This window comes from Lynx rufus, unplaced genomic scaffold (genome assembly GCF_022079265.1).
Source record: "Lynx rufus isolate CCGP_SWC_20201006 ecotype Redwood Valley unplaced genomic scaffold, mLynRuf1.p SCAF_13, whole genome shotgun sequence".
NCBI classification, from domain to species: Eukaryota; Metazoa; Chordata; class Mammalia; order Carnivora; family Felidae; genus Lynx; species Lynx rufus.
This window is the reverse complement of record NW_025814827.1, coordinates 6344834-6372605: the sequence shown is the minus strand read 5'-3', so window position 1 is coordinate 6372605 and position 27772 is coordinate 6344834. Positions and strand designations below refer to the sequence as shown.

The 27772-nt window shown below is 39.2% G+C and overlaps 1 protein-coding gene across 2 annotated transcripts in view; it reads right to left on the bottom strand.

The window, feature by feature from the left end:
- Positions 1 to 27772, bottom strand: part of UACA (uveal autoantigen with coiled-coil domains and ankyrin repeats) — a 95988-nt gene that overhangs the window by 42605 nt on the left and 25611 nt on the right. Inside the window, exons 1-2 of one of the 2 annotated variants that reach the window (XM_047074435.1) lie at positions 4542 to 4580; positions 2230 to 2363 (exon numbers count right to left, since the gene is read on the bottom strand). In XM_047074435.1, coding sequence (XP_046930391.1) covers positions 2230 to 2363; positions 4542 to 4580 — 173 coding nt within the window. Of the gene's footprint in view, positions 1 to 2229; positions 2364 to 4541; positions 4581 to 27772 lie in introns of those variants that run through there. The other variant, XM_047074434.1, reaches the window with a different exon arrangement.

Genomic DNA, 27772 nt, shown 5'->3' with positions numbered 1-27772 from the left:
AAGTTGGAGGCTTAACCAACTGAGCCACCCAGGCGTCCCAGAAGCTGTCTTTTTAAAAACAAGACCTGTATTTGTGTTTCCACAACAGGAAACCCAGGTAATACGGGACAATGGGAAAAACCACATAAACCGTACGACATCTGTGTGAGGGCATCAGTAAGCTAACAAGATAGTGAAAAACATCTAGACCAGGATGCAGGGAAGGAGAGAGGCCCAGAGAGGCGAGGGTGGTATCTGAAGCCATTTTTTGGCAAGGAGCATTTACTGATTCCAGAGAAAACAGCTGGGAGCCAAACAAACGTCACTTCTGACAGCCTTAGGGGACAGAGGGACAGGAATTGGTATCTGACTTTCCAAGTGGCAGTGGGGATTTCCGGTGACTCTGTCCCATTTTGCTTTGGCAATGGGCTGAACCCTAGGAGAGAGGTGAACAGGAAAAAAACAAGTCCTTGCAGTGACTATGGCTAGGCTTCAAATATTTCATTTCTGAAACTGGACTGAGGTCAAGAAGCACAGGTTACTTTGGTCTTAAATTTCAAAATTAAAAACAAAAAAAAACCAAGTCATTCAAAACGAACTCACTTTTGTAATTACATAATATACAGAAAGCATATTTGCAACATGTCCTATACACAAAATGCTTTTGGAAGCATACAGTTTGTATGCAATTTAGGAAGAATACAGTTTGTATGCAATTTAGGAAGAATACAGTTTGTGTGCAAGGAGCAAAAGGAAAATATTTTATCCCATGAATCCTAAAAGACTTCTATTTCCTGCAGTGAAAACCTTAGAGACTAGAACTACTCACATATTTCACAAACTAAAGTTCATAGTTCATCAAATTACACCAGATTTTTATAACTCTGACCATCAATACAAATAACTTCACTCCAAACTGAACCTCAGATTTAAAAGACATTAACAGAAACTGAAGCAATCATTCATTCAAAACATCCAAAGCATGGATAGGCAGAACTGAAGAAATCAGGTTTCACTGAAGATTTTCATCCCAAAGATTTCCTGTATCTTCTAACATGTTGGCATTTGGGAAAAAAGAAACACGAAAAACCAAGTCACTTCTAGATGTTAAATTTTTACTGTTTATACTGTGAGCCCTAAAAATAGCTTAAAATTTAGTGAAAATAGGAGCAGGACTCAAAATAACTAATGTTGTCATAGCTCTCAGACTGCCTACTTGATAAAACTGAGACAGCATTTAAAAACTTGGAACTTTTCAAACCTTACTGGTATTAAAAACCAACTTGATTTTTAAGTCATGCTTTGCTATGTTTCCTGTACTTAAATATACAAGCATCCTAACGTATTGATCTATATCAAACTTTCACTATCCACTTCCTAATATTCATTTCTATATTTAGTATCTGGTTTCCAGTTATAATATTCTAAATAAACTCATGAAAGACTGAGAGGAATTTTAGGAAATGAGACTTTTCACCTCTAACTTTGGAAGGTTTCCCAGAGGTTTTAACTGCTATAATTATAGAGCATGGTGCCGGACCATACACCTGCCCTTTAACCCAACTGCTCCCACCCTCAACAGGAAGGCAAGTGAAGAAGATTCGGGAGGGGCGGGAGGAAAGGTAAGAAGGTCAACAAGCCAGTAGTCGTTCTCGGGGACCCCAAAGCCAAAGGGTGGGATCACCCCCTGTGCCTCCCTAAGACACACTAGTTATTCTGCCTCTTCGGTTCTACACATTCTTGTTTAAAATGATTACCGAATATAAAAACAGATCGGGAGTTGAGAGGAAAAGTCCGTGTAATTACAGAAAACTCTTCCAACACAGAAAACTTGGGTTCACATCCCAGCTCTGTGACTTTTCATGAGTTTAGACCAAGTTATTTAACCTCTGTAGACTTTCTCCTACTGCTTTCAGAGGGCCGCTGCAAGGATCAAACGGGATAAGGAATATGAAAAAGGTGATACACAGAAATGCACCAAACAACCCAGGCTACGGTTTGCCATAGAGCCTAAACAACCAGACCACTGGGCAGTATTTTAGCGTTCTCTGTCTGGCTTGAAAATCTTTCAGATTGAGGACAGTTATTAGTCTATGATGTCTGAAAAGCAATGTGTGAAAGATTGTAGAGCATGGTTTTTGATCAAGGCTTTTTAAATTAATAAGTTGATAGCCACAATTCACAAATTTCACTTGTGTCCCAAGAGCATACCCAAATCCCCTTGGGGGAGTTAGCATCAGTAATACTTACGCAGATCTGCCCTCCACGTCTAGTTTGCCTGGATTGATGCCCTTTTTAGCAAGGATGGAGGAAACTTTTTCTACATCTCCCCTTTCTGCAGCTTTCATCAGTCGGTCATCATATTTATTCCAATCTGCTGCATGCTACAAAAAGAAAAAAAAAGTAAACATGGCCTACTCTATATACTATATTAGCAAGACTTTCTAAAGCAGGAAGGAAGAGGAGGGAAGACAATACTGCATAATGTATCACTCAATGTCGAGTCGCATCCCACATTTCCTTCTCCCTGCTATGCCGACTTCACGAGAAGAGCTTCTCCAAACACCTGATATTCAAGAAGCATTTTAAACGGCGCTTTTGAGAAAGGGCATGTTTCTCACGTTCTGTTTTCTTTGCCTTCAGAGCCAAGAAAGGGAATTAATAATTGCCGAAGACGTACCCCGTGCCAGGCATGAATTACACAAACAACCCCCATAAACTAAAATCATCATCCCCATTTCACAAATGAGAAAAGTCAAGGCTCCAGGGACATTGAAAAACATAAGGGGCCAAACCCAACCAAGACTTCTCATGACTTCCAGAATCATGTGTCCTTCTCCTACTCTCTAACTCATACTTTCAGATTTGGCTCTGGTTACCTATCTCCCAAGACCTTAGATGCAGTGGAATTCTGTACACATTTTAAAACACCTCCCTCCTCCCACCTTATTTAAAAGATACTGTTGGGAATATATTTATAAATGCAAATTAGACACACACACACAGACACACACACGTACACTGTCTCTGTCTCAACACAGAAAGCAATTCATTAAGCTTACATATTAGAATAAAAAGAAACTTCTACGTAGAACAAACTTAAAAAAAAAAGCCTCTAAAGTATTGACTACTTTAAAATCCTAAAATAATAGGATTACAGGTGACTTTCATTTTCTCCCTTCTTTTTTACATTCAACATACAAAAAAGATTTTTTTATATTAACAAAACTCAGTACATATATTTAAGAGGAAGATTAAAGGAAATTTTTTAAATAGGAGTATGTATCACATGATATACACCTTAATTGTATCAAGGTTATTTTCAGCCTTGGAGAAAATATATTCAAGACATTCCAAGGCCAATAACTTGGATTTTTTTCTTAGTAGGCAGAAATGTAGAACCCAGAACTAAAACATACATTATTTAAACAAGTAAGGTTTTAGCCTTTTAAAATATTATACAGTAAACTTACTGCTAAATTCTGTATTAAGCCCAGTATTATTTCCAGAACAAAGAAAGATGTACCTATTTTTCACTTAAACTTACAAAACAATTCCTGTGTCCACAAATACCATAACAAATCCCTGAGGGAGAAAAAATGAATCTCTTATATGAAGCATTTCCTCTAAATGTTTCATCATTATGATTACTTAATATCACCTATCTCCTTCAAACGGCCACACAAAATCACCAGTCTTCTAGCTAAATAAGCAATGTCTTCCTTACATACTTAAAGAAAGTGAAACTGTATATGAAATTTGAATAGGAGAAAAAGATAAACACATTAAATTTTTAACCCACTCCTGAAGTGAAATGTTTCAATGGAATCCGGTTCAAGTACCTACACAGACTTCAGAATTGCTGCCTCTAAATCAGTTAAATTTGGAGATGAGCCCACTTCCGCCTAACTTCAAAAGCACAAATTGTCAACTCTGAGACTCGCCCTGTTTATTGGCTCAAGGTCTAAACTACATTTTAGGCACCCCCTTCTTTAGCTTTAAAACCAAACAGTTTACAGACTCTCAACTGGGGAGTGGTAGTAGATGCAGGCTTAAGAGACTCTGTGTTTTCAAATGCCTAAGGGATTAAGTCACGTTTAACACACAAATACTGGCTCTAAATTGATTAGTTTATGCTTGCAGCTAAAACAATCTGTTTTATTTCCAATTAAACTTGCTGCTGGGGAAAAGAGTTATTGAAAACACTGAAAAAAATTGTAAAATCCTAAAGTAAGGCTTTTTAGGAGATAGTTAAACATGACCAAAGTCTCATATTCTCATGTGATTTTTCAGTTCCACTTCACGAAGTGCCGTTTCCATTCGGTCCACTGTCAGTTAACAGAAACACTGCTCAATTACGAAGATTCTATTATGAGCTTCTTAAATCCAGAAAAAGAAACAAGAACTTTTGTTTTCTATCATTAACCCCAGCCTACTAATCAAACAGAAAGATAGTAAACAAGGAGACCAAAATTAATAAAACAGTAGTCCACTTTAAAAAAATACGGTTTGGAGAGCCTAACCAAGAATCTTTTGTTACACTGCGCTACAGGGATACCTACTCTGTTCTTAGGAGCACAAGAAAACCAACAGTTCATCATAGACAGGATTTAGTTTCTTGTCGCCAGCAGCAAACGGCTTCGCCTTAGGTTACAAATCTCTGCAGCTCACAAAGCACGCCCTCAGACAAACTCCTAACCAGTGAATCCGTCCCTCGCTTTACAAATCTTCCTGCTCTACAATCTTCATGCTGTGCTACACTTAGCTTGGATCTCTAACGATATTTTCTTCGTCTTCGGGATCCTTCTCCGCCTTCATACCGCTTGAAAATTATCTTCCTTGCTGAACAGCACTTGATTGCGAGCGGCCGGAGTCAGGTACCGTAACTCCTCCTGTTTCTTATTGTTTAGACGCTGTCTTTCAAAGCTGTCCCTTTCAGGGACTCTGCTGGAGAACCTGCACAGCACTCTACATCCTGCCTCAACACTGCAACCCAGACACTGCAGTGCATGATAAAACTGTCCACCTCCGAATCCTCCTGTAAACAAGGGGTAGATGGTCTCCCATTGGTCAGGTTCTATTTTAGATTCCATAGGCCTTGACAGCTGAGTGATAGAAAAGAGCAGCTAAGAATATACTGTAAATGCATGCTTCTCCTCTGAGTAATAAATTTCAGGTCTACTGGGGACAAATGACTCAAACACATTGTAAAACGTGCTTATTATACATCGCGTGACATCATGACAACACTGTTAAGAGACGAATTTGGTTATTCCACAAGACAACATTTGAAACCAGTTTCAGTCTTCGGATCTACCGTGAAGTTATAACAGCCTTGATAAACAGGATATAAAATTCTATTTTAAGCAAATGTGTCACACTTTAATTTAATACACAAACACATACAGAGTGACGCTTTCAAATTTTCTCCATTTTCCTTCATACCCCTGCCGGGCTTACTCTGCATACAACCAGGTTTCAATTTACAACTGCTGCCAGTCTGTCTCCTAACATGTTAAATGAGAAGAGCAAGAGGCGTTGCCAAGACATTAAATAGACTGCATCATGATGAATACTTTCGACAAATTTTAAATTTAACTCCGTACTCTTCATGTCTAAGTTTAGCACCCTGCCTGATACAACAAGTAAATATTTTACCAGTGGAAAGTCAAATTGTCTGGATTCAGGAATTTTTAAAAAATAGATTAAAAACCTAGCGAGGCAAATAGATATTGAACACTGGGGTAGACGGTAAATAACACTCTATTTGGAGACAAAGCAGACTACTCCTCTACATTCTTTATGACGTTTAACATACTTGTACCAACGTTCCTTACTTTATCAAGGAAAATAACAAACATCCACAAGTTCCAGGGTGTTGTTTACCGTGTATTACCACAAGAGCGTGACAGTTTACGCTTCCTCCAAAAAGACCAATTTGGGAAAACTGTTTCATGGGAATGTAAAACATTCCAACACAAGTGTTTAGAAGAAGGAGGTAAGTGCTGCACTATAGATCATGCTGCCAGTTAAAAGCTGTTACGAACTTTGGGGTGCCTGGGTGGCTCAGTCGGTTGAGCATCCGACTTTGGCACAGGTCATGATCTCGCAGTTCGTGGGTTCGAGCCCCACGTCAGGCTGTACTGACAGCTCAGAACCTGGAGCCTGCTTCAGATTCTATGTCTACCTCTCTCTCTCTCTCTCTCTCTCTCTCTCTCTCTCTCTGCCCTTCCCCTGCTTGTGCTCTCTCTCTCTCAAAAATAAATTTAAAAACATTAAAAAAAATTGGTCTGAACTTAAGCAATCCATTTCCTACTAAATTTAAAATATTAGGCGCATATTCTAATTATAAAATACATAAGGTCACACTCCATAATATATTATTTTTGAAACAATTATTTTTTTCCCCAAATCGCATCAGACATCACAATGGATTCTTGGCTCAACCCTGAGACTCCACCCACTCTATTTCACCCTTCTTCAGAGGAAATCTGGGATAAAATTCAGGCCCTGTTCTTTGGTTAACAAAGCAAGCACATTCTTTCTAGAAATAGACAGCCAAGGGAAAGGAAATAAAAAGGAGGAAATCTGTAATGAGTAATAAAAGCCATATAAGGAGCTGTTCACACTAAGGCTCAGGAGATGGGATTTATGTGCTCTCCTCCACTGTGGACATCCTGAGCCTCTCCACCCTCTGTCACAATCTCCTGTTCCCACTCTCACACCCTCTTTCCCAGCTATTTCTCAGAAACTCTAAGTCCCACCATTGCTTGTCCCCCGTGCCTGCAGGTTCTTCCCTCACTTTCTCCAATGACACTTCCTCAGAGGGCTTTTCAAATCTCCAATCTAAACAACCCCAGCTTCACTCTACTCCCGCCACTACTTTTTTGTAAAGTAAGTTCTACACCCAACATGGCGCTTGAACTCACAACCTTGAGATCAAGAGCCGCATGCTCTACCGACGGAGCCAGCCATGCGCCCTTATTCCTACCATTCTTGACCTGCCCTGTTTTACTTTTCTTCTTAATAAATACCCATCAGTATCTGCCATTATATCATATGTTTATTTGTTAGCTTACTGCCTACGTCTGTTTTTGCTTTAAGAAGAATCAAAATAATCCGGGGGCAGGCTGAATTCAACAGCACATTATAAGGATCATGACCATATGGTGTCTATTGCTGAAATGCAAGGATGGTTCAACATATGAAAACTGATCAGTGTAATATACCACATCAACAGAATTAAGGATGAAAATCACATGAGCATCTCAACAGATACAGAAAAAACATCAGGCAAGATTCAAACATCTTTCATGATAAAAACTTCAACAAACTGGAAACAGAAGGAAACTACCTAAGAAGGGTCATATATGAAAAGCACACAGCTGGGGCACCTGGCTGGCTCAGTCAGTTAAGTGTCTGACTTCAGCTCAGGTCATGATCTCTTGGTCAGTGAGTTTGAGCCCCATATCGGGCTCTGTGCTGACAGCCCAGAGCCTGCTTTGGATTTTCTGTCCTCCTCTCTCTCTGCCCCTCTCCCACTTTGCACGCGTGTGCATTCTCTCTCAAAAATAAACATTAAAAAAATTAAAAAAGAAAGAAAATATTTCCACTTACAATAGCATCCAAAAGAATACAATAAAGAATAAACCTAATCAAGGAGGTGTAAAACCTGTACCCTGAAAACTATAAAACATTGCTGAAAGAAACTAGAGGAGAAACACATCTAAACGGAAAAGGCAGTGTTTGTGGCTTGGAAGACTTAACACTGTTAAGATAGCAATACTTCCCAGAGTGATCTACAGATTCAAACAATCCCTATCAAAATTCCAATGGCATTTTTTTTTTCTTGGCAGAAATAGAAAACTCCATCCTAAAATTCGTATTGGATCTCAAAGGCACCCCAACAGCCAAACAACCTCAAAAAAGATCAAACAGCCAAATAATCTTGAAAAAGAAAACCAGAGTTGGAGGTCTCACACTTAATGATTTGAAAACATTTTATAAAACTACAGTAATCAAAACAGCGTGGCACTGGCATAAAGACAGACATACAGACCAATGAAATAAGACAGCAAACTACTGAAATGAACCCTCACATATGTGGTCAAATGATTTTCAACAAGGGTTCTAAGGCTACTCAAAGGGGAAAGGAGAGTCTCTTCAATAAATGGTGCTAGGGAAACTGGATATACACATGCAAAAGACTGAAGTTGGATCCTTGTATCACACCATATACAAAAATGAATTTTAAATGACTAAGACCTTACATTTAAGATCCAACCACAAAGCTCTTTTTTTTAGGGGCACCTGGGTGGCTCAGTCAGTTAAGCGGTTAAGCATCCATCTTCAGCTCGAGTCATGATCTTATTGCTTGTGAGTTCCAGCCCCGTGTCAGGCTCTGTGCTGACAGCTCAGAGCCTGGAGCCTGCTTTGGATTCTGTGTCTCCCTCTCTTTCTGCCCCTCCCCCACTCGTGCTCTGTCTCAAAAATAAACATTTTTTTTAAAAAAGCTCTTTTTTTTAAAACAACATTTATTATTTATTTATTTATTTATTTATTTATTTATTTATTTTTGAGAGAGAGACAGAGCACAAGCAGGGGAGGGGCAGAGAGAGAGAGGGAGACACAGAATCTGAAGCTGGCTTCAGGCTCTAAGCTGTCAGCACAGAGCCTGACATGGGGCTCAAACCCATGAACAGCAAGATCATAACCTGAGTCGAAGTTGGATGCTCAACTGACTGAGCCACCCAGGTGACCCCTGACTACAAAGCTCTTAAAAGAAATTATAAGAGGGCACCTGAGTGGCTCAGTCGGTTGAGTGTCTGACTCTTGATTTCAGCTCAGGTCGTGATCTCAAGGTTGTGAGATCAAGCCCCATGTCAGGCTCCACGCTGACAGCACAGAGCCTCCTTGGGATTCTTTCTCCCTCTCTCTCTGTCCCAGCACCCCCCCACACACACACACACGCACATGTGCACTCTCTCTCTCTCTCTCAAAACAGATAAACTTAAAAAAAAAAAGAAAAAAAGAAACTACAGGGAGGGAGATTCAGGACACTGGATTTGACAATGATTTCTTAGATATGAAACCAACAGCACAGGCAACAAAAGCAAAAACAGACAAATGCGATTACATTAAACTTAAAAACTTCTGTACATCAAAGGACGCAATGAATAGAGTGCAAGGGCAACCTATGGAATGGGAGAAGACTTTTGCCAATTACGATTTAGATTTTTATATTTACATATTAGATACAGGGCTAATATGCACAATATATGAAGAACTCCTACAACTCAGTAACAAACAAATAACCCAACTAAAAATGGGCAAATGACTTGAACAGACCTTTCTCCAAGGATAATACACACATGACCAACAAGCACATTAAAATGATGCTCAACATGATTAATCATTAGAGAAATGCAAATCAAAATCATCATAAGGTATCACTTCATATTCATTAGAATGACTAGTATAAAAAAAAAACAGGAAATAGTAAGTGTTAGCAAGGATGTGGAGAAAAATGGAACCTTTATGTGCTGTTGGTGGGAATGAAAAATGGTATAGCCGCCATGGAAAACAGGATAGCGTTTCCTCAAAACATTAAAAACAGAGCCACTATATGATTCAACAGTCCCTATTCAGGGCATCTATGAGAAAGAATTGAAAGCAGGGTCTCAAAGAGGTATCTGTACACCCTGTTCACAGCAAGTATTCACAACAGCCAAGATGTGGAAGTAACACAAATGTCCGTGGATGGATGAATGAACAAAATGTGGTGTATACGTGCAACAGAATATTATTCAACCATAAAACAGAAGGAAATTCTGTCACATGCTACAACATGGATGAATCTGGAGGACATTCTGCTCCGTGACATAGACCGGTCCCCAAAAGACAAACGCTGTATGCTTCCACTTACACGAGGTATCTGGAACAGTCGGATCACAGAAACAGAAAGTAAAATGGTGGTTACCAGGGCTGGAGGAAGAGGGAAGTGGGGAGTTATTGTTTAACGGGTATAGCTTTTCAGATTTGCAAGATGAAAACATGCTGGTGACCAGCTGCACAACAACGCGACTATACTTAACGAGTGAACTATACGCTTAAAAGTGGTTAAGACAGTAAATCGTATGTGTTTTTTACCACAATTAAAAATAAAATAAATGAAAGCAATGCAATCTCTCACAGTTTCATTGTGATTAATAATTAAAAAAAAACAAGACAGTGAGGATACAGATGAGACAAGATTAACTATAGGCTAATAATTGTTCAAGCCAAGTTATAGGTTCATGAGGATTCACCATACTAAACTATCCTCTCAGCTTCTGTGTATTTCACACACTTTTGATACTTGGTCCAAGAAGTCTGGTTGGCGTATAAATTTGTAAACTATTTTACATGCTTATCACCAAGGCCCTTCACAGGCTCACTAATATGGCAGGAAACGAAGCATATCCTTTCTACTCAATTCTCCCCGGATTAAAATCAAGCTGTTACCATTTCAACATATTTTGGTGAGTCCATAGTCATATGCTATCAAGACAAGCCCCGTGATATCAAACAAAAGCATTCTAAAACATTTTTTAATTTTCTAAATTTTATTTATTTATGAGAGACAGAGACAGCATGAGTGGGGGAGGGGCAAAGACAGAGGGGGACACAGTATCCAAAGGAGGCTCCAGGCTCTGAGCCGCAACACAGAACCCAATGGGGGGCTCAAACTCACAAACCATGAGATCATGACCTGGGCCAAAGTCAGACGCTTAACAGACTGAGTCACCCAGGTGTCCCAATGCTCAAACAAAAGCATTCTCAAAAGAAACCGTTAAGTTTCTTAAGGAGCACTAATGTTTATTGTATATCATAACAAACACCCTTCTAAAGTCAGGGACTGCATTCATTTGAAATAAAGATATTCATCAAACTCAGAATGCAGCAAGCCCAACTTTGTATGGTAAATGTTAAAACACAACTGTTTCTAGAGAACAAATAGATCATTCTAATACAAGTAGTTATTTCGCTTTCTAGACCTAACAGGATGATAATGTTAAACTCTAAATCAGCATAAAGGAAGTCACTTGAAAGTTTTTTGACAGTGACTCCCTCATATTAACATCAATTGCAAATTCATAACTTTTGGAAATTATGAAATGTTTAAAAATTTTATGAAAGTAATGCATATGTAGTGTAGCAAAGTTATAATACATTTCAGTTTGTATGTTAAAATAAAAGGTATAATTCTACCATGAAGAAAGACCATTATCAAAAATGTTGTATACAAACCTCTAATCTCTTTTCTGTTAAAAGATCTAATCAAGATTGTTTTCTTTTTTTTTTTTTAATTTTTAACATTTATTTATTTTTGAGAGACAGAGAGAGACAGAGTGCGAGCAGAGGAGGGGCAGAGAGAGAGGGAGACACAGAATCTGAAGCAGGCTCCAGGCTCTGAGCTGTCAGCACAGAGCCCAACACGGGGCTCGAACCCACCAATCGTGTGATCGTGACTTGAGCCCAAGTCAGACACTTAACCAACTGAGCCACCCAGACACCCCAAATCAAGATTGTTTTTAAACCTACATGAGTCCAACGGTTGCTTCATTTACTCAATATTTAGGATAGAAGCTCTCCTGAGAAGAAATGTATAGATGCAAATAAATAAGGAGACTTTAAAATATATGCAAATCCACATAAAATACTTACATTTAAGAGGTAGACTCAACAGAATACAGCTAAAATGACTGATGACAAGTTTTAACCTACAGGCAATTTTTTGTTTATTATTCTAAAGAGAAATATACAGGATGACAGCAAAATGTTCATGGGAAACTGCTTAAAACAAAGGAGTTAAAATATTTAACTATTTAATAAAAATATCTAACAGATCTTAATAATTTTGGTGCCATGGACCCCTTTAAGAATCTGGTGAAAGCAATGGATCCTGCTTTTAAAAATTATACACCAGCACATATTCAGAAAAATTTACATTTGTTTTCAGAAACTTCACCGATCTCCCTACAAATATGGAGTCCATGAACCCCAAAATAAAAAAAAATGCTTAACATATATAAAGAGAAGCAGCAAGAGAATTTCGTTTTTTTATGCAAGGTTTATAAAACAAGTACTGAAAAACTGCCAGATGACTGGATAATGTAGTTGTTCGATAAAAATTTACTGAGCGTCTATGTATAAACAGATACAAATACTTCACTCAACTCTCAAATATGTATGATCATTTATGTATCATGCTACACGCTGGGTGTCAGGTAGACCATGGGGAGAAAAACAGACAGGAGGCCTGGTCTCAGGCAATTCAGAGAATAAAATCCAGTAGTCGCTTTCTTCTTGATCTCACACTATAAAAAGACAGATTTGTATGCAAACATGCATGTAATCATAATGCACTGTATTAACACCATAATAGTTGTGTGTGAGGTACAGCAGTAGTTCAAAAGAGAAAAATCAGAAAAGTTTTATAGAAAATAATAACGAAACCATCTACTGAAGGATGAGTAGAAAGTCACTACAATGAAAACAGCACCACAGGGGCACCTGGGTGGCTCAGTCAGCTAAGCGGCCAACTTTTGGCTTCCGCTCAGGTCATGATCTCGCAGTTCGTGGGTTCAGGCCCCCTGTCAGGCTCCCCATCAACAGCGCAAGACCTGCTGGGATTCTCTCTCTCTCTCTCTGTCTGTCTCTCTCTCTCTCTGCCCCTCCCCTGCTCATGCTCATTCTCTCTCCCTCTCAAAAATAATAAAACATGTTTATTAAAAAAAATAAAAATTAAACAAAACAGCACCACAAATTAGGAAAATATCAACACAACTTGGAGCCTCAGAGTTTACAAAGTATGGTACTTCATAGTCATGATTGTCAATTGGAATCCATCCACCATGACTTACATACACACCTGTGACCCAAGTTTCCCTAAGCTCCAGGCCCACGTATTTAAATATCTTCCTAACAGCTCTTCTTCAGTTTCTTAAAAGCACCCCCATGTCCCAAACTAAAAACATGTTCTTCCTCCTGAAACCTGACCCCATTCCAAGTTATACGTACACAGCAAATGATGTGTCTAGTTGATCTATCTAGCCGTACAAAAGAGAAACCTAGAAATCAGTCTTGACACCTTCCTCTCTTTGGTCCTCCATCACCAAGTCCTGGTGGATTTCTCTCCCCCCATTATTGCTCAAATCCCACTGCTCATCTCCGTGTCCATCAACGTTACCCTACTTTAAGTTAGCAGCATCCCTCACCAGGATGACCGCACTGAGCAATGAACAGTCCAGCCATATTCATTCCAACCCTTCCCTGTGTTCTCCACACTGCAGCCGGAGTGGTTTTCCCAAAATGTAAACCTCGTCATACCACCACCACTATCGCTCCCTTCCGTATAACCTGTCCCGCCCACTTAAAATCCTTCGGTACCTTTCTATTCTCGTAGGATAAAGAGAAAATTCCTTAATGGAATCGACAAATCCCTGAACGGTGTTACCCCTACAACCTACTCAGCTTCATCACATGAAACATTAACACTGTTTCTCATGTTATATACGCAGATATTGAGTCACTAGGAGATTACGGAATTTTGTCCACTATAATTAGTTGCAGAATGAATGATCAGAGAATCCTATTATTATGACTTCTTGTCCGGAGCTTTCCACTAATTAAGCTATTTCCATTTCTCTAATCATCTGAAAATAAATCTTTGATGTAAAAATATGTAAGTGTGCTTTTAAAATTTAAATATAAGCTTAGATATCCTTTATAGTAAAAAAGGATGAAAGCTTCCACATTTGGATACCTAACTTTTACAAAGCACCAACCACAGGTCATGCATGGCACCGGGGACACAGCAGTGAATAAACTACTTGAAGTCTCTCTTTTTTAACAAAACCACTTTATTGAAGTATGACTGACATATAAAAAGCTGTATATATTTAATGCATAAACTCAATGAGTTTGAGGAAAGTATACACCCATTAAACCATCACCACCATCAAGGCCATAAACTATCAGAGTGCTTCTAATGGAATTTAATGTTCTAATGGGATAAGATAAACAATGAAGGAAAACAAGAAAGTGTCAGGTAAGAATGGGAAAGGAGATGTTGACGGAATGCTGGGGATAGATTCAAGGAGATAGACTGGGTAACCTCAAAGTTCTGGGAAGGTGATACTGATGATGGGATCTGCATGAAAAGGAACAGCCAGCCTGTGAGAATTTCTGTTTCAGATGGAGGGGGCAACTACTGAAAGGAGCTTAGCATGTTTGAAAGAAGTATAGTTGACATACGATGAGTAAGAAGGATCACAGAATGAGATGAGAGTACAGGGGAAGGCAGGTACCACCAGTTGTCAAACGTGGGATTCCCCAGCTGTGTCATAAACATCTTTCGAAAGTGATTTCTTCAAAGACTACAGCAATTCTTTTTCATAGGGTTCTTTTGGCCACCTTAGGATCAAGTCTAAAAACATAAATTAAATAAATCATCCTAACGTACTATTTTTTTCACTTCAAGAATTTATCTTTAAAATAACCAGCTGAGGGGCGCCTGGGTGGCGCAGTCGGTTAAGCGTCCGACTTCAGCCAGGTCACAATCTCGCGGTCCGGGAGTTCGAGCCCCGCGTCAGGCTCTGGGCTGATGGCTCAGAGCCTGGAGCCTGTTTCCAATTCTGTGTCTCCCTCTCTCTCTGCCCCTCCCCCGTTCATGCTCTGTCTCTCTCTGTCCCAAAAATAAAATAAACGTTGAAAAAAAAAATTTTTAAAATAACCAGCTGAATCTCAACTTGCCTTGAAATGTAAGATTCGCCAATTATATTAATATAATAGATATTATAATCTACCCCACCCACATCAGACCTAGAAACCTGAACAACCTTTACAATGAACTACACTAAAAAAAAATCCACCATAGAAGAAAGACAGCACCCCCCAAAATAGGATTTCATAATCATATTCATAAGATAAGACTCTTCAAATAAAAAGAACACAGAGGCAACTAAATAAAGCCTTCTCCAAGGGGGTTAAAATCCTAAATAAAAACTAAACAACATGTACATTTGGGCAAAACGCCCTGAATGTCTGACTGAAACGAAGCACAGGTACTGATAAGACTCTACAATTGCCCACATTCCCCAATAACTAAATCCAAGACAAGCTCCGACACAACTGAAAACTGAGCGAGTGGCAGAAAGCAAGGCTCATGGAGCATAAACATTCCTCGCAGATTAGGCTGCACAATTAAGAACTGTTCTACAGTTCATTGGATTGATGATAATTAGAAATATTTCCCCCATTCCATGTAGTCAAAAGGTTATTTATTCCCCCCCTCTTACATAACAGCAAATTAGAGCTTACATAATCGAAAAGGCAAAGAAGAATGCTAAAATAAACCAGAAAAACAAGAGCTGTACATCCTGTTTCTTTCTCCCTGACCCCCGACTCTCTTCCCTTTTTCATTTTGCCTTACCCTTATTTAATTATGCCCCGTCCACTTCCCTTTACCTCTTGACCCTTCCACTGTACGATCTGAAAGTATGTAGTTATGGCTCAATGAAACAAATAGAGGAAAGGGAAAGTTATATGCCATCGATTATTTTCCTGACCAAGACAGTAACAAGCTAAATCCTTCTTTAATGGAATTTCACTCCATAAAAATAACATGGACAAAAAAGATAACAAGAATAATTATTATTATTACTATTTCAATAATAAATCTAGCATCTTCAGGACTGACAGTGGCTATGAAATCTGAAAAAAAAAAAAAGAAAAAGAATGAAAGAAGTGGAGTCAGAAAGACTCCGAAAGCACTGCTTTGCAGATAAGATTTCCTAACTACCTGCTTTGAGTCTATTGTAGTCAGTTGTATAAATACCCCTCCGTATCACAGGTGTTTCTTAACAAATTCCTGTAACTAGTTCCTGTAACAAATGTTCCTTTATTAAAACTGGCTAGGCACCCAAAAGAGTTTATGAAAAATACAGATAGGAAACCACCTCTCCAATTTTAATAGGCATTATTTGTTTTGTAGTATCACTTATTTCACCTTTCCTCACTAGAAGAAGCTTTAAATTCCAAAGTAACTACATAAATGGATCTTTAACACATTTATAGTTAAATGTAACTATAAACATTACATTATGATATTACAATGTTTATCATACAAGAATAGAGCTCCCAGGCTATAGAAGGAAGATTTAAGATAGTAAGCAACTGGTTATTCGGGAAGAATAAACTTTGTCCCTAGAAAATTTTATAGAAAAATGTATTCAAATGAGTTCTTTGAAAGCCTACAAGCCACGAGTGAAACTGTTTATATATGAAGGTTAAAAACTGAGGAAGGTCTATATGCCTCCTACCCCACCCTACACACACCAATGACCACAGAAGTACTTCTGATAAGTTTTAACAAACATTTTTGCCAGTCTGATATATATTTATATCTCAAAATGGGACAGATTTAGGAAGCATTCTATGTTTATTCCTAACAAAGTAAAGAGCAAAACAGATATACTTACAGAAAAGCCTCTGATGGGGTTTGACCACAATGAAAAATAAGATATTTTTGTTCCTTGGTTTTCTATTTTTACTTGGCTTTGCAAGGAAACATCAGCCAAACAAAAATATGTTTGCTAGAGCGCAAAAGACTTTTCTAGAATTAAACTGATACAAACCTTATACTACTGGCCAGTATTGTTTAAATTTTAAATGGGAAATATAAACACACAGAGGGTTACAGGAATATGTATGTTTTTGTAAACACATTAGAAGGTAATTGCTTTTCTTTTTATTTATTGAATGAATCCCATAGTTCTACACAAAAGTATAACTCTTCCTATGCTGGTATTTTACATAGGATATCCTTCGAGTCTTAATATATGTCTCCCATATTAAAAAAAAAATACATAGCCAAAGTAATAATGAGAAAGAATAAATTCTCTCATGATATTTAGGTCTATAATAAAAAGCACAATATTTAACATAAAGATTCAATTTCTTTTTTTTAATTTTTTTTTAATTAAAAAAATTTTTTTTAACGTTTATTTATTTTTAAGACAGAGAGAGACAGAGCATGAACGGGGGAGGGTCAGAGAGAGGGAGACACAGAATCTGAAACAGGCCCCAGGCTCTGAGCTGCCAGCACAGAGCCCAACGCGGGGCTCGAACTCACAGACCGCGAGATCAGGACCTGAGCCGAAGTCGGCCGCTTAACCCACTGAGCCACCCAGGCGCCCCTAAAGATTCAATTTCAAAACTGTTTCAGAAAATCTTCCAAGTGCTCTCTATATAGGTAATTATTAAACTTTAAAGAACTCTTCAGGTCAATATTGCTATTTCTACTTTCCAAATGGGGCATACAGACTAGAAACTAAGCAATTTATAGTCGTGGTGGATTGTGCAGTCACTATTAATTTCTTTCATTCCTATAAGCCCATCCGTTTGCCATGTGACTTTGCCACGGTTCCCATCAAGAGATGGCATTTATTTCTTCATCCCTTGAATCTGAGCTGGACTTGTAACTTATTTTGACAAACAGAATGTGGCTTGTGAGACTTCTGAATCTAGGTCTCAAGAGACCTGGTCCTGCCATACTGCGGGCAGAATGAACAAGCTGGCCTCCTGGCGCCCCAGAGATCTCGGGACAGAAAGATCCCGATTGCCCAATCATGCCAGGTAGCCATGCTGGCTAGCATAATATGCCAGACATTATCAGTGTGGCCATCTCCAACCAACCAATCCCTAGAGGAGCTTCTAGATGACAGCAGCCACATGACTAAGACCAGCAGAACAACCATGCAACAGAGCCCAGCTCAAACTGTTGACCCATGAGGTCAGCAGCAAATAAAATAGCTGTTGTTTTAAGCCACTAAATTTAAACCCAGGACTGTCTGAACCCAGGGCCTAGACTCTCTTCACTAACTAAAGCTGCCATCTACTCTTTGGTTTGTAAAAAAAATACATCTTATAGTCGAATTCAATTTTATGAATATTATACAAAAGCAATCAAATGAGAATTAAAATAATAGCTGGCAGAATGGTTCAAATGGCCTCTACTTCTTGGGCATCTATTGTGCTTGTATGTGTAAGTTTAGTTGTTAATATTAGTGAAATAATGTAAAGAACTAGGGAACTGATCAGAAATACAATTATTAGTGTGTGGTCACGGAAGTGTAGGAGCTCCTCTATAATAGGAGACGTAGCATCTTGAAAACCTAGCTGGAAAGGATATGCCATACAAGTATAAAGCGTTTAAACCTATAATTTAACTTTGACAAAGTTATGTAATTTTTTACTAATACTTCTTTATCAAGAAAGACATAGTGGTTATGGTATTGGCTTGAAACGAGTTTTTAAGAGGGTTCGATTCCTTCCTTTCTTATTTTAGGGATACGTAAGTTGGCTCCTCAAATGTATGGTATGGAGGAGGGCATTCATGTAGTCACTCGAGATTAGTTGTAGTTCACTCGACTATAGCTACTTCTCGTTTGGATGCAAAGGCTTCTCAGACTGTGAAGCCCATTAACATAACTGCTGTTAATGAGATAAAACAGCCTATTGAGGAAATTGTGTTTCAAGTTGTATGTGCATCTGGGTAATCAGAATAACGTGGAGGCATTCATTCCAGATAAACCTAGGAAGTGCTGAGGGACAAATGTTATGTTGACGCCCACGAACATAATTGTGAAGTGAATTTTTGCCCAAGTATTATCGAGAGTATGCCCTGAGAATAGGGGGAATCAATGGACGAAGCCTCCTATAATAGCGAATACTGCCCCTATTGACAAGACATAGTGGAAGTGGGCTACCACGTAGTACGTATCATGAAGGACAATGTCTAATGAAGAGTTTGCTAGTACAATGCCCGTTAGACCCCCTGCGGTAAATAAGAAAATAAAGCCCAAGGCTCACAGTATGGCAGGGGATCACTTAATATTTCCTCCATGAAGGGTAGCAAGTCAACTAAATACTTTTACCCCAGTAGGAATGGCGAGAATTATAGTGGCTGATGTAAAATATGCTCGTGTGTCGACGTCCCTTCCCACAGTAAACATATGGTGGGCTCATACAATAAAGCCCAGAAAGCCAATGGATATTATTGCCCAGACTATTCCCATATAGCCAAAGGGCTCCTTTTTACCCGAATAGTAAGTGACGATATGTGAGATTATTCCGAATCCCGGTAAAATTAGAATATAAACTTCTGGGTGGCCAAAGAATCAGAATAAGTGTTGATATAAAAGAGGATCTCCTCCTCCGGCAGGATCGAAAAATGTAGTATTTAGATTTTGATCTGTCAGTAGCATAGTAATCCCTGCTGCTAGAACTGGTAGTGATAGGAGCAGTAGGACAGCAGTAATTAGAACTGATCAGACAAATAGAGGTGTTTGATATTGAGATAGGGCAGGAGGTTTTATGTTAATAATACTGGTGATGAAATTAATGGCGCCCAAGATTGAAGAGACACCTACAAGATGCAGGGAAAAGATAGTTAGATCTACGGATGCTCCCGCGTGGGCTAAATTACCAGCTAGAGGGGGGTATACGGTCCATCCAGTCCCCGCCCCGGCTTCTACCATAGAGGAAGTGAGTAAAAGTAGGAAGGATGGAGGCAGAAGTCAGAAATTTATATTATTTATCCGAAGGAATGCCATGTCGGGTGTCCCAATTATTAATGGTACCAATCAGTTTCTGAATCCTCCAGTCATAATGGGTATCACCATAAAGAGAATTATTTACAAAGGCATGGGCAGTGACAACCACATTATAAATCTGGCCATCTCCTAATAATGTACCAGGTTGGCCAAGCTCGGCTCGGATTAGGAGACAGAGGGCAGTCCCTACCATACCGGCTCAGACACCGAGTAGAAAGTAAAGAGTGCCAATAGCCTTATGATTAGTTGAAAATAAAAAAGGGGATGAGTAGGCACACTAATATTACCTTTTTACCATCTTAAAAGAAAATAGGTACATTGAAATCTGTAATTATAATAGTATGAAAATGATAAAATTTTGTGGAAGAAGTACTTTCTATTCCCAAAGATGCACAAGTATTCATTTTAAACAACCAGCAGTCATATGCATTTCATCAGCAAAACCTGAACTCTATTAAGCGATCTAAAAGAAAATCTGAATGGCTATGCAATAAAAATTAGTAAGGCGTTAATTTTTATAAATCTAATAAAATTTAAATAATATTTTAATAATATTGCTACTGTAAAGACGCTGCAGTAGGAGTAAACCATGACAAAGCAAAAATCACAAGCTTCTTTTCCATGTATTCTTTAAGGGTTGGTTGGCAAACATTTTCTGTGTAAACCAGATGGTAAACACTTTAGGATTTGCAGGCCATGCATTCTCTGTTGTAACTATTCAACTTTGCCCTTATGGAATGAAAATAGCCATAGACAATATATAAAGAATAACCATGGCCATGTTCCAATAAAACTTTATTTATAAAAACAGGCAGTAGGCCACAGTTTGCCAAACCCCGTTTTAGGTGCTCAGTTATCTTCGGCCAAAATATACGGCGTTTATTAGCTATAATCAAGCTAATTTGTTGGTGCTCTACCATGAGACCTATGAGAGAATACTCTCTGTGTTCATATTCTCCTATCTGCAAAATAGCACTACGTGTATATGAAGGGCAATTCTTTATCACCTTGGCTCAGCTATGGTGCCCAGTTGTTTTGACAAACATGAATCCAGATGTTACCAGGAAGGACTCTGTAGATGTGACTGACATCTAAAGTATGTTGACTTGAGGTAAAGAGAGTACCCTTAATATTGTGGATAGGCCTCATCTAATAATTTTAAGACCCTAAGAGCAAAAACTGAAGATTCCCTGACAAGAAGCAATTCTGTCTCATGACTATAACACAGAAATCCTGCCTGAGCTCCTAGCCTGTGAGCCTGCCTTACACATTTCAGATTTTCTAGCCCCCACAATTATATAAGCCAATTCCTTAAAGTAAATTAATTTATCTCTCTCATAGTTATAGATATCTATATATTTCCTATTATCTCTAGTTCTCTGGAGAGTCCATACAGTATAGTATAGTAAGGTAATATGCCATTAAGTTTAAAATACACACACACACACACGCACACACACACACACTATTCTGATTTTTCATGCATCATCCAAAACTACATGAGAGAGTTATGGTAGACTGTATTATTTGAGACTATCCATTCCCTTGCTTCCTTGCAAGATTATTATACACACACACATATGTTTAGGTATCTCTCTGTATGTCAATGTGTGACCTGTGTATCATCTCATAGGGAAAGAACAGCCATCCCTAGGTCACTGATTTGGGGATCACCCATGAGATATGATTTGGCCAACAGAACATGAACAGACGGGATATACATCGCATCTAAGCAAAACCCTGAAGCAGCCGTCCAAGTTTGCACCAGTCTTGGCTTCAGTCAAGAGACTATCATATCTCATATAAGGGCTTTTCCTTTAGCCTTGGGTCTGGAGGGGAGCCACAGGCTGTTTCGACAGAGCTGACCCATAGTCTATAACATACGGTAGGAAATATAAGTTTGTTATTTTGAGAAGCCACTGCAATTTGAAGGTAATTACTACCATAAAGCTGAACACTGCAGAAACTGGTACCAGAGGCAGGTGCTACACCTTAACAACCACTGTCACAAACAATAATAAAAGTATGTGATGTAGGCTTTAAAGCTGGGTGATGGAGAGCCAGGAAATGGTTAGTGGAGGTTGGAAAGACAGCCAACCACATAATGTAGCAGTAAATAAAATTGTTGACATGTGAAAAATGAGATAACTTGGTTGAAAGGACTGGACTTGCTAATGATGTCCAAAGTGAGAGGGGGGACAGCCTAGTGGGACTGAGCCCTTAACCTGTGGGGTCTGAGCTAAGTCTAGGTAGTCAGTGTCAGGATTAAGTTAAACCGTAGGACACCCAGTTGGTTCTCACAGAGAATCAGGGAACAGCCTGGTATGGAAACACACACACACGCACACACACACACACACACACACACACTTGGGAGTACAAAAGAAGCATTCAGCGGACAGTGAGTAAAGGAAACAAGTGTTTTCCTTTCACCCAGCAAATCCTTTCAATGAAACAAAATGGCTCGGAGGGGGACTCCCCACAGGAAGAGCCTAAGGATGTGGTCCCATTGAAGCCCAATAAGCTCAAGGTAACTGAACTGAAGTTTAGAGAAAAATGCGTCTGCCAAAGGAGCGAGGATATGATTGTCGGCAGCTGGATCTGACTCAAATAGATAAAAAGACAAAAAAACAACTTCCAAAACAGCCCCCAGCCTGAGTTTAGGGTCTGTGACTCCTACATCATATTTAATGGGCCCCAGGTTTCTACAGGCAAGAAGCAGACCAGTAAAGCTGTTTAACCCTTACCTCATTCCCTCGCCAACAAGGGCATCCCCTCCAATACTCTGTTCAAATATGGACACAGATGATATATTAAAAGAAACACCTCACAAAGGGCACAACCAAGAGCCATGGAAAACAATGGACTAGGGAGCTACCCACAGGAACATAACCAGGGCCAAATCAAGGAACATCCTCCAGTGCCAAGAAAAGGAGCCCTCGTTACATTCACCCAAAAATCCAATTGATACAGTACAATACAATTAACTGCCAGGGACCAGAGACTGCTGGGTGCCTCCATTATTCCTACGTCTTAACAGGAATGTTCACTGTGGATATCCTATCCCTGTTCCATCACTGTATGGTGGGGGTTGGGGGGGGTGGAGAGGGGGTGGAGGGTTGAAGAGAGCTGGTCTCTGGATCAAGAAAATCTACACACATAAAAGACGTACAAATTCTAAGAGGTTCTAGACTATAAACCTAATGCAATTGAAAGAAGTTCTTGAGGTATTTTCCTTGATGAAGGGATAAATGTATTTTGTAAGCAGAAGGGAACACAGTTGGCATTTGTGATGAAGAGGACAAATTGTGGTAGATTACATCACTGTTCACCATTTATCATCCCCATCCTTGGAAGAGGCTTACACATCCCTGCCCGGTTTATAACTCGCCTATACCTACAGCGTGAAGAGTATCTGTCCCTGCGCCTCACTACTCGGAGCGCAGCCATGCGGCACGCTGTGGCGGTCATGACACACGGCACAGCTGAGCAGAAGCTTTAAGGGGTATCACAAGTTTCAGCCAGCCCTCTGAGTTCTGGCTACCATGCAGCAAATGGCAGGTCCAGAGAGAGGCTGCTCCTTCAGTCTGGGTCTTAGAATGAAAGCATGTGGAGCAGAACCACTCTCCACAGGCAGCTCCAAGGCTACATGTAATGTAATGTTGTTAGAAACCACCAAGACTTGTGGGTTGTTTCTGCCGCAAAGTTGCTTAATACAGAACATGAACGAAACAAAGGGTTAAAGGGGAAAGAATTGTGTGATGCATAGCTATATTTTGGTAGCTAAATATAGTGTGAGATGCCTATGATTGTAGATAAGTGTAGTTCATGAAGGATCTGTGTGCCTATAGCGGCTATTGGTATGGGCAAATACGGATTCGATAAAGGACAAATCAGTTCAGTTGTTGGAAGCGAGCTTGTGGCAAAAACAAAACTAAGGTTGCAAACCTGATAAATTAATGTTTACTGTAATAATAAACACTTTGCAAATGCTTCTGATAGTCCTCAACTATGACCAAAGAAGACTTATTACCATCTTCATTCCCCATATAAAGCAAAAGAAACTTAGGTTCAGTAACTTGCCAACATGTGGTAACTACTAAGTGGCAGAGTTAAAAGTCAAATTCCAGGGGACCCTGGGTGGCTCAGTCGATTAAGTGTCCGACTCTTGTTTTTGGCTCAGATCATGATCTCATGGTTCACGGGATCAGGCCCCGCACTGGGTTCCGTGATGGTAGCATAGAGCCTGCTTGGGATTCTCTCTCTCTCCCCACCCTTCCCTGCTCACACGTGTGCGTGTACTAACGACCCCCCCACCACACACACACAATAAATAAACCTTTTAAAATGTTAAAAATTAAAGTCAAATTCCTAGACTATCTAATTCTAAACTTCAGTTAAAGGTACAGGTTATTAAAAATCATTTCACTGAAGTGAGAACTTGATTTTATACTATTTACCAATTCTATAAGATAGATGGAGGAGAAAGCTGATACCATGAATACCATGAACTCAGTTCTGAGTCTGAATCCTATTAAATATATTATTCATAATGAATTTTTTCTTTTATATTCTACAATATTCTTATTAATGGGACAACCAAGAATCTAAAACATTTTTTATTTCTACTTGATACACTTTCTTAAATTTAGGCTGTAGTAGTTCAGAATTTTGAAGACTCAGATAGGTGATGGCCTAAATTTACCTTGTCAATATAAAAAAGATACCCCAAGTAAACTAATAATGCATTAAAATGATGGGTGATGCATTTTAGTCTCAAAAAACATTTTAAACGCTTTATAAACCATTGATAGCCCTTCTGCTGCTCACATAAACTACAAATAAGAGTTACGTTTTACTGCATAATACATGTTCATGGCAGAAAAATTCTATAAGACTAATATGTTCCCAAAAAAAAGGTGGAAAAGAAAAAAACCTAGCAAAACCACTGCTGAGAGATAACAATAATGTTATATTTTATGTCTTTCCGGACTTCTTTTCAATACCTAGATACACATTTACCTTTAAATCAAAATGAGACCACACCATATACATATTTAATCTAAACAATTATTCTTAATATGAGTTCAATAGAATTGCTCATGAATACTCCTAACTTGGAGAATTCCAAAACTTATTACAATATCAATCTTTCTGGCTCCCTCTGCTGGCAACAAAGAGAAGCTCTTTTTTTATTCAATGAAGTTTGAAAAATCAAACTCAAAAAAGCATTAATTTATCATTATTAAAAACATCCTTAATAGCCTGTCTGAAGGTACAGTTTGGTCAGAAAGTGCACACTGGACAATCTTTGGGTGAAGTCCTATTATCCCACAGGGATTTAGCATCAGAAAACCCTGGGCTGAGTTTCCAGCTCAATCACTCATTTGCTAATGAGCTTGGTCAAATTACTTACACCTTCTGCATGTCAGTTTGCTTATCTGTAAAATATCAACCGCCTCACTAGTAATAAGAATGAGAGTTAATATATTTATACCTTGGGTATGCTCCAAAGGACTGACACAGAGTAAGTGCAAAATAAATGGCAGTTAAGTATTATTACTGCTACTACTAACTACTGCTACCGCCAAGGTGCTAAAATGTGATTAGAGAGCATCGCTACTAAGTTATTCAAATAGATCTATTTTTACAATAGAAACTTAGCATACTTACACTTTTTTAAAAACTTCCTATTGCCCTCAAGATCAAAATCCTTAACATGATCTCAAAGATTCTTCGTGGTCTGGCCCCTACTGGCCTCTATAGCTGGATATTCTCTCTCCTGCCCTCCAATCTCTTTTCATAGGAAAGTTCTTTAGAAGCACCGAGTGCCCTCACTGGGTACCTGAGAACACCCTTCCTTTCCTCTATGCTACTTAACCTGTTTTTTTTTTTTTTTTTATCGCAGCAGCTCAGCTTTTTCAGAGAAACTTCCTCTGACTTCCCAGGCCAAGTCAAGCCTTCCCTGTCATATATTCTGGAATACCTCTCCTCCACAGAGCTTATACATAGAGCTGTAGCTTTCTATTTAAATGTGTTAGCGCTGTAATAAGGTCTCCCCCATTCGTCTGTCTACAAGTTCCTCAAGAGCAAGGAGTAAGCTGCATCCTTACCAACCTAGCCACTTGACTGCATGGAATAGGCAATTAAGTATCTGCACAGGGACTAAAGAAACTGAAATTAACAAATATCGAAATTAAAGAATTCATTCTAAACCTGATCACTTCAGATAGAAAGTGATCACACAAGTAACATTTACAAATATTTGGCTTTGCATTGCATCTCAGGCTAGCTGGTATTCATAAAGTCTGATAGAAAATAATACATAGAAATGTTTTTAACACATATACTCAGAAAAAGTTGTGCCCTTCAAAGAGAAGAATCTTTAAGAACACAGAAACCTACATGACAATCCTTTGACGCTTTTTTTTCTTTAGAGAGAGAGAGAGTAAGCACAAGTGAGTGTGGGGCAGAGAGAGTGGGGGAGAAAGGTGGGGAGAGAGACAGAAGCAGGTCTCACCCAAGGCAGGACTCACGTTTTACCCGAAGCAGGGCTCATGTTCACCCAAAGCGGTGCTCGAGCTCACCGGATGTGAGAGTCCAACTAACGAACCAGGAGTTCGTGACCGAGATGAAATCAGATGCACAACTGACTCTGTGCAGGCGCCCAACAATCCTTTAACACTTCTGATTTAAATTTTTTAAAAATTTGAATGTGGCTGGTTTGCTTTTATAACAAATACTCTACTGAAAAGTTTTCTGAAACTGACTGTACTAGGGAGTTTCACTTTTGAAGGAAACCTGTGGTAAATGAATTAGTAAAGCTAACAATAACCAGCTAAAAGGTGCCTCATGGTTTCTTTGGGAAGTGTGTATACTGAGCTATTTTAAGCTAAGGCGTCCCTACAATTGCCTTAGAGAGTGTGACCTTTTTATAGATTAAATTCTTTCATTACATGGTAAGCATTCCCAAGTATATATGCTAAATTTTGGCCCAGAATGGCTTTTTCCTCTATTCATTTACACCAAGCCAGAAAATAAGATCTGGAAAGCCCAACCAAAGAAAGCAGCAAGGTTTGCAATACATCTTTTAGATTAAAATCTCTATTTGATAGAATATTTGATAGATTTATTTAGTGACAATTAGTAAAGGGAAACCTCACTAAAATGCAGTCAGGAAGCCAGCCAGAAGGGGAGCTGTCGGGCTCAAGGGGTCCTCAGTTGCAGACCCAACAGGAAAAGACACGTCGTGCACTTGGTACTATTAGCTACTACTTTATTACCCCAACAGGAGGAAGAAAGGCTTTCCTCTGGCCCCAGCAACAGCCCAGCCAATGAGAGACTGTCACAACCTAGCCAATGACAAGCCACTATACTTCAAACTCCACTTTAACCTCCGATGGACTTTTTATTTTTTTTTAATTTTTTTTTTTAACATTTATTTCTGAGACAGAGAGAGACAGAGCATGAATGGGGGAGGGTCAGAGAGAGAGGGAGACACAGAATCTGAAACAGGCTCCAGGCTCTGAGCTGTCAGCACAGAGCCCAACGCGGGGCTTGAACTCACAGACCGCGAGATCATGACCTGAGCCGAAGTCGGACGCTCAACCGACTGAGCCACCCAGGCGCCCCAGACTTTTTGTTTATTAACAGCCCTTCCAGCTGCCCCCACCCCTTCCCTCTATAAAAGAGCAGTCCTCTCCTTTGTTCTCAGGACTTGCCTATGGTTTTGCAGTAGTTTGCTTGCGCTGAATTGCAATTCTCTGTTATTCTCAAACTCATTTTTGCTGGTAAAACAACCGGCAGTTTTATTTTTAAGGTTAACATTATGATAGATTGTTCGCACATCCTGTAACTCCAAAATAGCAATAGTTATTTTCTTTCCCACAAGCTGCAGTATGTATGGAAAATCTAAAACTCAAAGTCTTTCCTTGTTATGTTAAAGGAAGTTACATTTTAAAACAGATCTCAGATTTATAAAAGAATCAAGACTTCGAAGAATCATCAAGTCCAGGAATGGTAAAAATCTGGCGTGTATGTGACCACTCACTCCCATGGCGAATATGGATAAGTCCATCTTAGCGCTCCTTCCTTTTGACCAGAATGTCCACAGGCCTCCCTGGTCCCTGAGGACA